This window comes from Vitis vinifera, chromosome 10 (genome assembly GCF_030704535.1).
Source record: "Vitis vinifera cultivar Pinot Noir 40024 chromosome 10, ASM3070453v1".
In the NCBI taxonomy this organism is placed as follows: domain Eukaryota; kingdom Viridiplantae; phylum Streptophyta; class Magnoliopsida; order Vitales; family Vitaceae; genus Vitis; species Vitis vinifera.
This window is the reverse complement of record NC_081814.1, coordinates 6,319,878-6,335,844: the sequence shown is the minus strand read 5'-3', so window position 1 is coordinate 6,335,844 and position 15,967 is coordinate 6,319,878. Positions and strand designations below refer to the sequence as shown.

Sequence of the window (15,967 nt, the reverse complement as noted above, 5' to 3'; positions counted from 1 at the left end):
GTATATCTTTGTGGGGTTTGGATAAGAGCATGATCCAATTGTTTGCAATATTACAACTAGCAGTAGTGTCAATCATCTTTCTCTCAAGGAAATTCATGCTTTACTACTAAATTAAGAAAGTATAATTGAGAAATTGAATGCAACAACTTCACACCATATATCTGCCAATGAGGAAAACATGGTCATAGAAAAGACAACTTTACCCTCGAGCCTGAGACAGAGGAATGGATAGAGGATTTCTTGGTTGTAGTAATAACAATAAACATGTTTGTCAAATTTGTGAGAAATAAGGTCATGTATGTAGCCCTCAATTGTTTGCATAGAATGGATGAGAATTTTTAGCCTATCTCACCTCTTATCAATATTAATGACGACTATATGATAATAATCTATACAGTCACATTAGAGGTAGTGATTGACTCCAGTTGGTATGTTGAGTGGAGCTACAAATAATGTCACAATTGAGATGAATAATTTTACCATAAAAACACCTTATAAAGGTTGCTAGGAGCTGATGATTGAGAATGGTAAGAGTCTTAATATCACACACATAAGACACTTGACCACACACTTCTGTCGTAATAAAATACTAAATCCTAAATTCATGACAACTTTGATCAAGAAAAACTAGAGGTAGAGTTTTCATGACTTTGTAGTATTTCAGGTTGACGTCCTTTAGGATTAGCACTAATGTGTTCAATTATTTTTAGGTTAAAAGGATTAATTATTTATTGAAGGTAATATAACCTAATTTAAATAAATAATAATAAAATATAGATAAAATTTCCTAAAATATTGAATAACACGAATAAAATAAAAGAAAATGTCCAAGAGAGTTTAACAATTCAAAATTAAATTCGTAAAGAAATATAATTGTAAAATCTAGGATTTATGATTAAAGTTAATCTAAGATCAGATTGAATCCTAAGGTTAATATCGAATCTAAAACTTAGATTTTATTTTTGAAACATGGATCTCTTAAACCAATTAAATATGAAGGTTAATTTTGGTTTTTAGTTTTTTTCTATCAAAAGCTTATATCCATCTTATAGATTTGACCCTTAGATTTCTTAACAGTAAGATCAAATTAAGTGAATTAGTGATCAAAATCTTTCCAAGAATTACCAGTATCTTGATAAGAATCCTCTATACTTTATCAGAGGTGAGCTAACACTAATGATTTATTCTTATCAATTCAAATATGAAAACATAAAGAAACTTAATCAAAATTTTTCCTTCTTTGAATTCTTCACCTTTATGTTGGCTTCACCAAATTCATCAAGTTAGCCAAATATGGTGGAGGATTTCTCCTAACAACCCATGTTTAGTTGGCAAGAAAATAGAATAGAAAGATGGAAAATAAAATAAAATAAAGAAAACTAAAGCTTTATTAAATAATTTAAAAACAGGAGTTCAATATCTCATTTTCCATTTCATCTTCCCTTTTAAACCTTAAAATAAAGCACATATATATAGCCTAACCCTAAAAAAGACATACAACAATAAAATCTTAAATTTCACACGAGAATCACCAATTTCACATGATCATGTGAAATGAAAATGGTTGGCGACACTTCAACATAATTCTAGTGGTTTTGGCATGGTCGTAGGAAAATTCGCATGCTTATATGAAAATAATTCTTATAAGTTTCTCAACTCCTACAAAAGTTGGCTCTTTTATGCATTTCACATATTCATATGTAGTTTGATTCAATTGCTTTTATCTTCTTTGTTTAAGCTTTGATTCATGAATCGTTTGAAACATTGGATTGATGACTTCTTGAGCTTCAAAATTATATGTTAGATGACCTAAAAATATTATGGGAAATGCTCCAAAATTCACTTTAAAGTCAGGGTATATCTTAGCGCTAAGTTTGTGTTCCAAATTCGATTTTAAGCTTGATGCATTTGCTTTAAACTTTCTTTCCCATAGTTGTTTGCTCTCTAATTCTCTTCCTAATAATATATGTTGCTTATCTTTTATGCCCATGATCCAATTGTTTTGTCCTTACTTAGATCTCCTTATTCTTCATAAATCTCAAATTTCTCATTTGTTGATTTTTTACTATTTCCTCTACCTTAATTGAAAATGACATTCTTTTCATCTCTTGAACTTGCAATAAGCTCAAAATAAAAGTTAGATCTATAACTAGAGTCTTAGTATCAATTTGAGTTAAGTTGAATGATTCGAGTCATTTATAATGCATAAATCATATTATTTATATGTTATTGGAGCACATATTTTGGCTTAAATCAATACTTATATCTGTCAATACCTAGCTCTAATTCATTACCCTTATTACCAAAAACTTAGTCAACATATCCAAACTTACTTTTGACATTTATATATTTGTAGAATTCTACTATAACTTTTGCCTTGTAAAGGACAAAACTACAAGGAATGTGTTGCTACGAGGGAGACTTAAAAATGGTATATATATGCATGTTGAGTAAACCTCAACCTACAACTACATCTCAAAGTGAACCTTGTAATTCAGTTTGTTACAACTACATGTCAAACCTCAACCAAGTCTATTAACAATTCTCATACCAATAAACCTTGTAATTCAGTTTGTTGTTCAATGACAATTTCCAATTTCAATTCAAATGTATGACGTAGAAAGCTTGGTCATCCTTCTGATAGAATTCCAAGTCAAGCGTTAAAAAGTTTGTAGTTCTTCAATAAATAAAACTCCAAATTTTTGTTCAGCTTGCCAATATGGCAAGAGTCATGTGCTACTCTTTCCAAGTTCAGAAATCAAAACTATTGCCCCTCTTAAGCTTATTCACTCAGATATATAGGGAGAACCACTTGTAAATTCCATTGCTGGTTATAGGTACTACATAGACTTCTTGGACAATTATACTAGGTACACAAGGATTTATGCTCTCAAACTCAAATTTGAAGTCTATTTCAATCTTTAAACAATTCAAACTTTTGATTGAAAAAATATTTATGCCCATCTAATGTATTAAAATAGATTAGGGTAGAGAACACATACATATTAAAAAAAAAATTGGCTTAAAATGGGATACAGTTTCACCATTCTTGTCTTTACACTTCAACAAAATGGTAAAACAGAGAGAAAAAATCATCACATTATAGAACTTGGCTTTACCTTATTAGCTCAAGCATTTATGCCACTCTCCTAGTGGTGGGAGCATTTTTAGCCTTTGTTTACTTAATTAACAAACTCCACTTTTTTTTTTTTTCCAATATTTCACCATTCTAGAAGTTATTTGGTCATACATGAGATTAACTCCTCCTCAAAATATTTGGATGTGCTTGTTTTCCAAATTTGAGACCTTACAAATCTCATAAGTTGCAATTTTGTTCTTCCAAATGGCTTTTTTGGGCTACAATTCAACTTATAAAGGCTACCTCTATCTACATCCTTTTGATAAAGTCTACATATCTTAAAATGTAGTGTTCGATGAGTTCAAATTCCCTTATTCTAACTTATTTGGTCCCACATCTAATAATTCTTACATAGTATCTTTTCAAAAGTCTCCATATCATTGTCTACATCTTTTTGTTTTGGTAATGTAGCTATAGTGAGAGACATGATGAAGCCAAGTATAGTACAACTTTCCAATAATGTAGTGAATTTTAATTCATTTCAATCCAATCATTCTCTGTTATCAATTGCTTTTAACATCCCATTTGGTTCTCACCATCTGTTCATCATTTACTACAACTAACTCAAACCCCTAAAGCAATCTCAAATATTCATACCTCACCTAATTTACCTTATGATATTTGTTTGTCAACCAGAAGGTTTCATTCTTCCTACCAAGCCCAATTATATTTGCAAACTAAGGAAAACTTTGTATGGCTTCAAATAGTCCCTAAAGGCTTGACTTGATAAACTTAAAAAATGCATTATCATAGTGGGGCTTTCAAAACTCAAAGTTTGGTGTATCTTTATTCCTATACAAGTCCAAAAGAGTAGATGTTAATTGTATATGTGGACAACATCTTCATTACTAGAAATAGTAGTACAATAATTTCAAAATTAGTTTATGACCTTAATAATAGTTTTTTTTTTTCTAAAAGATATTGGTTCTTTACATTTCTTCTTAAGAATTGAAGCTTTTAGAGATCAAATAGGTTTCTTTTTAACTCGATCTAAGTATGTTACCGACTTGCTCTAGAAGATAAACATGGATGCAACAAAGCCTTTACCAATACTAGCCATTTTTGAAAAAAGACTCTTTAAATAAGATGGTGATCCTATGGACAATCCAATATTATATAGAAGTATAGTTGGAGCCTTACAATATGTTACTATCACAAGACTTGATATCTCATATGTGTTTGGCAAGCTAAGTTTGTTGTTGCAAAGTCCAATGGAGATATATTGGAAGGCTTGTAAAAGGGTGCTACACTATTTGAAAGGAACAATCACTCATAGTTTGCATTTTTAGTCAAACAAATCTTTGAATCTCATGGGATTCATAGATGCAAATTAAGCTAGTTGTTCGGATGATAGAAGATCAACAAGTCATTAGTGCATGTATCTAGAAGGTAATCTTATCTCATAGAGTTCAAAGAAACAAAATATTATTGCTCAGTCCTACTCAAAATTAGAATATTGGGTTTTAGCTCATGTAGCAGATGGGTTAATTTGGCTCAAGTCCTTGTTGACAAAGTTGAGAAACTTCAATTGAGGATTAAATTGATTATCTAGTGCGATAACCAAAGTGCAACTTCACTAGTTGCCTATCTTGTTTATCATTATAGAACTAAGCATACTGAAATTCATATGCATTTTGTTCATGATGAAGTAATTCAAGAGGAGTTAGATATACAATTTACGCCTCGAGTTGATTGAGGAGTAGATTTCTTTACAAAACCACTCTCAATCACTTGGTTCTTAAAGCTCAAGGCCAAACTCAAATTGAAGGAATCCCCCATTTTGCTTGAAGGGGCATGTGAAGGCAATCTTAGCTATGTCTAGCTAATAGTTTCAGCCATGTAAGCAGTTCCAAAAGCTTTTGCCATATCAATACTTCTTGAAACTTCATTTAGTTAGAAATCTGTTAGTGTTTTAATGACTTTTGTTAGATCAATTAGCATTAAAATTGAGTGCATATATATACAATAGTATTTAGTTTAGTTTTTCAATGTGTAAGATTCCAACTTTATACAAAAGCTAAACAAAAAATGGGTTTATCAAATCAATGTCTATTTCTTGATTCCATTGCTTTCTCTTTTTTTTTTCTTTACTTCCAAACACACTTCCTTTCATGAATTCATAGCATAACCGTGGACCACATTCTAGGTTTATTAAATTGAAATTGTACAAAGATTTTAATATATTAAATTGAAAGGAATCGAGTGGATGGTAGACCTCATATTTATTGGTTTTGGGTTGGGACATGTAAATTGGCCAGGTCGATTTTGAGCTGTTGCTTTAGGTCTGAAGGGGGTGAGTGATTTTCAAAACTAGTTTAATTTAATTAGGCCTGGTTCATTAACCCGATACTCCTAAAGTTTTAGCCCTAAAATTGTTGCTTTGAGAGATTGAACAAATCTATATCTAATTGGTTGCATATCTTTGATCATTATGAGCTTTGACCTCTAAGTTGTATTATTCAGTAGCATAAGGTTACAAGAGGAAATAAGTATTGCATTATTCAAAATAAATCTAACTTAATGTCATCATATTTTGATTCATTAAGAAAAGAAAACTTAATGAGCTTATAGTTCCAAAAGAGCACTCATCATCTACTTAACCATACAGTCTGATCAAGATTCAGATATTTACATCTCTTTTTCCTCACGCCACTCACTCTTCATCCTTCACCAATTAAGCTACACACAAAAGCACTTTACCATTTTCATGAAGTCCATCTCACATACATTTCTGAAACTGCACTTATACATGCAGCTAAACATTTCCCTATCATCCTCAGTAGAGTCCACTTTATATTAATCTAGCTAGTTAATTTAAGATAATTAATCAGAAATCAAACCCTAGACAAATAGATCAATTCGATCATTAAAATAACCCATTCATGATGAAATTTAAATGTCATCACCACTTTCATGATGAAATACATCTGAGTTACATTTCTGAAACTGTACCATGCATCAACATATATCCATGGATGCCCAAAACAAAACTCTGATCTAAATTAATTAACGACAACCAAACCTGAATCTAAATTAACATTAACATATATCCATTGAGTTGGGAAGCATAATCAAAACAGATGGACAACGTGCACTTTGAACCAATGCAGTGATCATACACTATGAATATGATGATATTGTAAACACATCTGTCTTCCAAATATTCAAATCTAAATGCTACCACCAATATGTAAATTAAGACATTTTCACCATTTTCATGACGTTTCTGAAGCTGCAAGCACTCATGCATCCACACATTTCCCATATATACAATGCTACTGGACATATAGGGCTGTCCTATTGATAGGAGAAGATATATAAGATCATTTTGGAAAGCCAAACCAGGATCTAGAATCCTAGATTAGCAGCTAGCATCCATGTTGAGTTGGGACAAAACCAGACAACAAGTAGAGCAACAAACATTTTTAAACTGGAATATTCCAGATTGGTATGCAAGGCAGCATTTAGGAAATCCTCTGTCTGCCAAAACACCAAGAAACTGAATGCTGGAAGCCTGAATCACAACATTGGACAGACCATGGTATATCAGACTGCAGGCTATTTATACCTCTTACCAAAATAATATATTTAGTGTGATTCATGCTGATCATTTTGGTCATATATCATTCTGGATCCTCATGCAGTGGTCACTTCATATATGCTATTTGATCTATCATTTGTTAACATAAAATGAAAATTCAATAGCAGATTTTGTTAAGGAGCATGATATGTATATATAGTGAACCCAAATCATTTATTTTTTTTAAGAAAATTGGTAGTTCAACATGATATCAAAGTTTGATTTGGTGGGAGGTCATGGATTTGAGCCCCCTCTCTTCACATGGTATGATATGGAACATAATGTGTATAGTGAATCCAAATCCTGCAATCTTAAACTAGTAGGAAAATTGGCAGTTCAACAAATTCATCTAATAAATGCCGTCCAAAGAGAAAATGTGAGCCTGCTGCAATTTTGAGCCTGTGATCAACATGGGCATTTTCTGAAATCTATAGCTGACATTCAAATGCTAACTACATATTTTATCAGCAACTAAAATTCTTAAATCACCACAGAACATCCATAAAAGTGGTTTTTAAAACAACTGGGCAAGCACATTCAAGGAGGTCTTATTTTTTTCGTCCATTAAGACGCAACATTATGCTTCAAACAGAAACATATTAACTTAGAAAACAAACTTCTTTAGTCTCTCGGATATCCTTGCAGCTCCATGACCCAGTACAGGCCCTTCAACCTACAACATTTAAATATTGAAAAAATATTAGTTCTTCTATACTTTCCATCAAACTAAATTTAATTATCACAACATGAATATATGTGACTGGGAAAACAATTTTAGCCCACCTGTGCATGTATTGTGTGGAAAACTGTATCATCAACAACAGAAAAACTGGCATTGACGATCTCAGCACCTTCTTCATGAAGCACACGAATGGTCTCATTGAACATGAACTGGAAATCCAACCCAGTTATCAGAACTACCTCCAGAGCAGAACCCTTTTCATGAATATCAATCTGTGGTGGTTTTAATCCCACCATGGCTCCACTGTTAGGACTTGTGTTCGGCCTTTCAAATCCCATTAAGTTGTCCTTCCTCTCCTTCATTTTCTCCAATTTTTCCTGTAATCTCTTTATGTAGTTTGCTGCTTCATCCAGTTGATCAGGCAGTGTGATGGCTTCCTGCAACCTCAACAAAAATCCTCATCAATATATAATCAGTATGCATGTATATTCAGTGTCTGTATCTCAGAGAGAGAGAGAGAGAGAGAGAGAGAGAGAAGAGATAAAGAAAGAGACCCTTGAGGTTTGATGGGGTACAAGAGAATTGAGCTTGGAGTAGAGGGACTTCATGTGATTTCTCCTATTCCTCTCTATAGTTTTTCTATCAGTTCTAGATGAACTAGGATTGCTCTCCATCAATGTAGAAATGAATTCATTCCTCAACAGAAATGGATAATCATACTTTCACACAAGTATGGTGATAATGATCCAGGCTTTTATAAGCCGAGCCACAGCCAAAGGTTTTTAAAGCAGAATCACTTAATTACAAGCCGTTGATAAAAGTTGGGTGATTTGATATGTAGGTGGGGCCGCTGAGCTATCCATTGTGGGGTTGCATGGACCCTTTTTGACTTGTTTGTACTGAATAAGAAAAACTGTTCAAATTTCGGCTTCAATAACCTAATTAAGTTTAAAATTTAATTATTAGTGTCATAAACATGGTTTAATCAATGCTTATTGTCCACGAATTATTATGGTCTTAATTGAAGTATGGCGAAATCTTTGACTGGTCCAGATTCAGATTTAGATGGGTGATGGGGGGGAGAACTTCAGCCTCATTTTTTCCTGAACTTTAATAAATGCAGCCATTTCATATTGTGTCTGATATGGGAACTCAAGAAAATTGGTTCACACACATTATTTAGAATTGCCTTTCTCCTCAAAATCTGACAAAATTTTTAGTCGGCTGCTGTTGATTTCCATTTTTTCTCTCTCATGTGAAAATTTATTTTTTATTCCTATAACAATCATTTGCATTTTTACCTTTTGCACACTGAGGCTTTGTTCATTTTTCACATGCCTCTTAAATATGTTGATTAAACATGTTGAGTAGTAATTAAGAACCTCAAATAAAATTAGAGAAGAAACATTTATTTATGTTCACCGAGGTTACAATCCTAATGCCAATTTAATTGAAGTATGATCCACGATAATATAAGACTTTAATACCATGTTAAATTATATATTAATTTGATTCAAAATCTGAAACTTTGGTAACGGGCGATTATTAGAAATAAAATTTTATTTGAACAACATATCTAAACCGATAAGATCATCATTAAAGCAAACATAATACTATCTTTCTGGAAGCAACTAATTTTTTAACTTCTTTTTTTTTTTGTCAAAATCCCCTTTCTACAAATATAGTAATATGATTAGGATGCGGTTAGTAGGAACATTTCTGGTCAGACGAGTTCAGCATTATTAGTACTCTTCCAAGATGAAACTTGCCATTGGAATCGATGGATCATGTGGATGGGTGCAGCTTGTCGATTGGTGAGCCCTACCCATGTCACATGCGACACGTGGTTGACTAATTCATCTGTATTCTCATTCTGAAGGAACGGCAGTATGACTCCATCTGTCCGTTCAATATGAAAACTTTGAAACAGGCGTGAAGAGCACTATATGAAAAACAGTGAAAAAGAGATTATCTCTTTTCATCTCTCTCTTCCCCTCTAAAGTGGCTTTGGGTTCCATTGACACAGGAGGGGGAGATTGAGAAGAAAAAAAAAGATAATAATTGTAGGTGACACAGTGACAGTGACTAAACTAGGTCTGCAAAACTAAATGGGGACCGGGCCATGCACCTTTGGATTAAGTGGTCGGTGAAGGAAGCTAGAAAATCTGGCACAATGGCACCACAGCTCTTTACTTTCTAACTTTACGAACAACCACCTGACTGACTTTATTTTTCTGTGGAAGGAGGGGACACAGGGAAATCCAAGAGGGTTGGATATGGATTATGGCATCCTGCATGTGTCTTGTTACTCAAGGTTCTGCCCTTTGGGTGCTGTTTTGATTCATAACCCTAGCATTTTAGTGGTGTCCTTTCAATATTAATTTGTTACCATATTGGGTGGTTCTGTTGTTTCATCTTCTACTTAATTTTAATATTCTTTTTATGGAAGAGCTAACATGCTCCAATATCTTGGGGGTTGTTTGGATGAAGGAAGATCATCACCTGTGACAGACTTGGTTTCTGAAAATATTTTAGCTAGTGGCCTGCTTGTACCTACAAATTTAAAATTTTGACTCCATTAAAATGGGTAGCTGATCTTTCTTAGCAAGAGTCTAAATTTTTTTGCTTTGAAGGCGATGGGTGGGAGGGGGTGACCCATTTCTAGAAGATTGAGTTTGGATGAAACAGGCCATTTTCCAGAAGGTCTGCTGAGTTGAAGATGGAAATATTTTTGCTACTTGTCGACTATCAACAAATTCACACCATCGCCCAACATCCATCCATTCACACCAATCACAACCCCAAGCATGAAAAAACAATATTGGTTATAAATGCTTGTTATCTTCATCCAAACTCATTGCGGCTTGATTGAAGCGGCAAGTCTAAATTCAAATTTTTAGTCGAATATTTGTCACCATCTCGAATTCAACTAAAGCGTTTATTCTGCAGTTTGGAAATTAAATTCTCCATCTTTACGGGGAACGTTTTCTTCCTCTACTTTGCCTTTTTGGACTATTCTTGCTTTGGAATTTAGCTGAGACAGTTTTTTTTCCTAATTTTCAAACCAACTTCAGAGATTTGAATCAAATGAAAAGCGTGTGAAAGAACATATGGTTCATCCCTTACCCAGGTCGGCATGCTAATATTCCATAATATAATATATGATATTTCGCTCATATATATCGTCATAACCTAGCCCAAAATACTGAAGGAAAAATTTGTAAATCTAATTAATACCAAATTTTGTGTCGGAATAAGATAGCATGGTCAAACAATTATAGGATCTAACCAATACATCAGTTTTTAGCAGAAGCTGTTAGATGGTCACTTGCTTCCTAGCTACATGTAATACTTGTTTCTTCATATTTTCCCAAATTCTATTACCACCCAAATGGAGACGAAGTTTCACATATTTAAGGGTTGTACATATCTACGAATTTATGACTAGTAAAAATAATTATGGTTGCACCGAAAAAACTCATGCCAGCATTGATTCAATTATGCCCATTGCTCCAGGATTGAAAATTGAGTGTTAATCTTTTCCGGATATTTCTTATTGAGTATTCGAAAGTGAGAAAATAAAGGTTAAACTTAATTAGGAAAAACACCTAAGCATTAGGTGAATTGGGTTTTAATTTTTTTTCTTTAAATATAATAAATTCAAGCAAATTTTATATTGGTTCAACATTTCTTGCCTACGTCTTTTCTTTTTAAGCTCTTAATCGAATAAGGGTTCCACTATACTTGAAGTTTCAATCAAACTTTCAACTCTTTTACACTTGGATTTCGACTTTAATGGACTCTTACACAATCCCTCCAAGTCTCTACTCACTTGAAATGATTAACAACTTGACTATAATTTATTATCATCAAAATACAATTAGGAGAATCCTTGGGCTAACATAAAGTTTTTATTAATTTGTTGGAGTAATAAGGTTGAAAGAAAAATACACACAATTACAAAAAAAAAAGAAAATAAAATTAGAAAAACTAAACTTTATTATATTTCATCACTCTTTCTTATTCAAATATTACATAATTTTTTATTTATATACACTCACATGTAATAAAATAGAAATTCCTAATAATAAATATAAAAATTGTCTAGGATTTGATAACTCAAAAATAGATATTAAAATAACTATTCAAAAATAAAATATTCTCCTTAACTTTTTAAAAACTAAATGTAATTGTAATCTTTTGAAAGTTCCTAAATTGAGTTCACTTTCTAATATGTCTCCTTAAACTTGATTTTTGACTCTAAGTAGCATCCTCAACCTTCTAAAATCTTTAAACCTAAGAGTCTTGGTGAAAATATCCGTGTGATCTTGAAGTTTTACAAAAGTTAATTGCACATTTTTCTTTATAATGCATTCTATAATAAAATGATATACTAAATTGGTGTACTTGCTTCAATCATGAAAATTTGGATTTTTTTTATAATGCAGTCATTGATTTGTTGTCCACATGAATCTTTGTTGGTTTCTTTTATGGCAAATTAAGTTCTTTTAACAAAATTTTAAGCCAAATTGCATGATATACATGATGTTGTCGAAACAAATTCCTCTTCACAAGTTGAGAGTGTCATGATAGGTTGTTTTTTCAGGTCCAACTGAATGCGGTATCTCCCATAAAAACACAAAGCCAAGGGTGTTCTTTTGATCATTCAAATCTCTGCCTCAATCATTATCACTATATTCAACAAGTTTAAAATTGTTAGAAGGTGAATAATATAAACCATAATCAATTGTATCTTTGATATAACAAAGAATTCGCTTAATAATCTTCATGTCAGTCACCATTGGTGTTTCCAACAATCAATAAGTTCAACTCCAAAAAGAATATATAACCTTATACAAGTAAAATAATATAGACTTTCAACTAAACTTTTGTATTGTATTAGGTCTCTCTTTTCTCTTTCTTTATATCTTGATAATTTAACTCCACATTCTATTGGTGTGTTCATTGGATTACACATATTCATATCAAACTTTCTTTTTTTTTGTGTGTGTGGCCTTCTTGAGAAATAAAAATATCATTTTTGGTTTGTTTCATTTCTATGTCAAGATAGTATGACATGAGACCACGTTGGTCATCTCAAACTCTTGAGCCATTACTTATTTGAACTCATCAAACATGGTTAGATTGTTTTGTGAAGATACAATCATCCACATAAAAGCAAACAAGTAACATATCACCTTTACGTAGAAAGTATGTTCATCAAGGCATTTAATTAAATTATTATCTTCAAAATATTTGTCAATTCTACTATTTCATATTCTTGGTGCTTGTTTTAGACTATACAAGGTTCTTTTTTATTTTAGAAATTTGTTTTCATGCTCTTTCACTAAACAACCAATAGGTTGTTCCACATACACTTCTTCCTCAAAATGCCCATTTATATATATATAAAAAAAAAAACTAAAATAAATAAAATAAAAAATAAAATCAGATTTTATGTCTGTTTGAAAAATCTTTCAATTATTTTGAGTGGCCAAAGAAATGATTAATCTTATAGTTTCTAAATGTGTAACAAGAACAAATATCTCATCATAATCGATGTCTTGTTGTTGCTTGTAGCCCTTAGCTAACAATCTTGTTTTGTATCTCTCTATTTCCCTTTTTGCATTCTTCTTTGCCTTATGCACTCATTTTACTCTAATTGTCTTTTTTTGTTCATGAAAACCATATTACCCACTTCTACTTAGGGATATGTTATTATGCATATTGCAATTTTAGTTCATTTTCAACCTATAGGTTACATTGAATACTCCTCTTCACAATTTTTACTTGGAAAACAACCAAATGTTTCTTACGTATGAAACTTTGGTTGTGTAGTTGATTCGTTCCCAAATGGTGTATCAGCTGATTCATGTCCTCTCAATGGTCCTTGACAACGGTGCCATTTGATTCGTGTCCAGCTGGTATTCCTTGATTGTGGTCCTTAGACGGGAGTAATCAACAAAATTTATAACCTATTACACCATGTATTAGAATAGCCTCAGCTAGCATAGCATAGTGGCTCTAGGGTCGTTCACTGAGATGAGTTTTTACTTCACAATTGATATTAATTCAAAGCTGAATTGGTGCTTTTTCATTTCAAGGTTAGCTCTAAAAGAAAACATAAAGATGTTTGAGTGAAAAATGTTTGGTTTTAAACTAACCAATAATAAAATAACCGAAATTACTTACAAAGAAAAGCGTTTCTTGGAGTTTCAGATCACTAGGCTCAGGTTTCTAATACAAAAAGAGAGTTCCGGTCACTTGTTTCTTTTCCTCGCATTGGGGATTTAACATATAGTTATTTCCCGAACCGGTGTGGTACAGATGCTTCCCCTTAATGAGTTCAACCACTAAATCCCTCTCACTGATGCATCTTGCAAGGGTTCATACCTCTCACCTAGTATTGGCCATTCAAGATGATCTTTAACCTTGTATTACCCGTCAAAAGCTTGCAAGAGATAACTAATGGATGTCTCCTTGGAGTCCAAAAGTTTACCAAGTGTTGGCTATTCTAGAAAATCCTACCTTTGAACCACCTCCCAAAGGCTCGCAAGAGGTAAACTAGTGCATCTCAATTGACGGAGATCACTTGTCTTACCAAGTGTTGGCCCAGGTGATTTAAAGGCGTTTTAAGTTAACTAAAAACATAAAAACCATTAACGGGTCACACTTTTTCTTCATTAAAAGCTAAAACAACAAAACTTCCAATTTTTGCACTCGGCACCTTACCCAGCTACCTTAGCTCCAAGAGAAAAAAAACCTAGCCACTTATCCTTTGAAGAAACATCCTCAGAGTTTGATTTGCTAGAAATAAAAATAATGAGAAAACAAAAATATGAAGGAAAAACAGAGCAAGTGCTCTGTAAAATATATTTCTTACTATCGTCGATTATATGATGGATTCCTCTTCTTTACATTGGTTCAAAGATATATATAGAGAAGATATTTTCTAAGAAATATCCCAATAACATCTTTGACTGATTACAAGGAGAAAATAGAAATTTACACAAAATATCTTGAGAAAAAATCTAACTGAGTCGGTAGCAAATATCTGAGATTGCACAGGTGGATTTCGCAAGGTGATTCACATGTTGAATTATCCATTTTGCAAGTTTGAACTTTGATTTTGTAAGTTGAATTTGTGATTTCGCAACTTGGAGGTGATTTCACAACTTGGAGATGATTTGCAACTTGAATCGCAGTTTGGAGGTGATTTCGCAACGTGGTTCGCAGTTGCGAAGATGGAGTTTTAACTTGCGTAGTGGCACACGTGTGCTTGGAGGTGGTTTCGCAGCTTCAAAACACCTTGCAAAATTTCGCAAGTGGATTTCATTTCGCAGCTCATTTCGCAGCTGCGAAATGGGCTTTGGGCTGCCAAATTTTCGCAGCTCATTTCGTAGCTGCGAAATTTCGCACAGCTTGATGCGGTTGTCTTCAAACAACCATAACTTCTTCGTTTCAACTCCAAATCATGCACCGTTTGAAGCATTGGATTTTTGACTTCCCGAGCTTCGAAACGACATATGGTATACATCAATTGAGCTCCAGGAAGTGCTCCAAAAGTGTCCAACAGTGGCTGTCCTCTTGAATTCTTCATGTTAGATTTTTCTCTTTGCTTTCCCTCCTTGCATTCATGATTTGCATATAACAAAGGACTATAAAGCTTCAAAGCTTAGGTTCTTCATGTTAATGAGCTTCCATTTGCTTTGCCATGGATTCCATAGAACTTTCCTCAATCTTAGATTGCTTTGGTAATCAAATTACTATAAAAAGCATCAAAACTTACACAATTTGATTAGAAATGATTGCAAAGGTCCTTAATATGCTAATTGAGTTAAAAGGTAATAACTACTACTCAAAAGTGTTTAAAAGGGTTAATTACAAGCTACAAAATAACACTTTTTGAGTAGTAATCACTCCCTCCAACCGACATATTGCTAGTCCCTTAGCAATAAAGGAGAGAAAAAGAAAACTAAATAGTAATATACTTTACAAGATCATGCTGATCACTTCAAAAAATTTTAAGTGGCATGATGATCAAACTTTCACATAGAACATTAAAGAAATATAAACTCAAATTTCAACAAGAATTATCAAATACTTTGCTAATCACAATTCATAAAGAGAATGCATTATGCAAATTGAAGCTTTAAAATCATTTCCACTTCCCAAGGACCAAACCTTACTCTTCCACAAAAATCTAAGTGTTAGTTGATAGTTTCCGAATATAGTATGCTAAACTAATCTCTTCCCCCAACCTAGCTATTTTTCAACACTTAGCAAACTGACCAAATTCAATAGGCTAAGAACGCACCATTTTGTTTCACAATTTTTTTCATCGTAGGAGTACAAGGCTTAAAGGTATTCTTTTCTAAATTGTCCATGTAACGGGGGTCCATCGATGACTCCCAACCAATTAAGGTTTAGGGCATCAAGTTTTAAGGATCTTTCAACCACTAACTCCTCGGATTTTACCCTGGACTTTTGAGAATGAATTTTAATACCCAAGCACCTACAGTATGTTGAACTCCACCTATTCACCCTTATAACGAGCATTGAGGTC

At 32.9% G+C, this 15,967-nt stretch overlaps 1 protein-coding gene across 1 annotated transcript; it reads right to left on the bottom strand.

Moving 5' to 3' along the window:
- Window positions 1-7,136: 7,136 nt before the first annotated feature.
- Window positions 7,137-8,155, bottom strand: LOC100852860 (transcription factor bHLH162). Its single transcript, XM_059740289.1, has 3 exons — window positions 7,956-8,155; window positions 7,503-7,838; window positions 7,137-7,392 (listed from the first exon to the last, which is right to left on the bottom strand). Exons 1-3 carry the CDS (start codon window positions 8,073-8,075, stop codon window positions 7,324-7,326), a joined length of 525 nt encoding a protein of 174 aa, XP_059596272.1. The 5' UTR covers window positions 8,076-8,155; the 3' UTR covers window positions 7,137-7,323.
- Between the last annotated feature and the right edge of the window lie 7,812 nt (window positions 8,156-15,967).

Bases quoted from the DNA above. Each gene is read 5' to 3' on its own strand.
- LOC100852860 (XM_059740289.1), bottom strand. From the start codon at position 8,075: ATGGAGAGCAATCCTAGTTCATCTAGAACTGATAGAAAAACTATAGAG. The intron at 7,839-7,955 runs GTCTCTTTCTTT...TTGAGGTTGCAG, and splicing joins TACCCCATCAAACCTCAAGG to GAAGCCATCACACTGCCTGA. The intron at 7,393-7,502 runs GTGGGCTAAAAT...TAAATGTTGTAG, and splicing joins TCCACACAATACATGCACAG to GTTGAAGGGCCTGTACTGGG.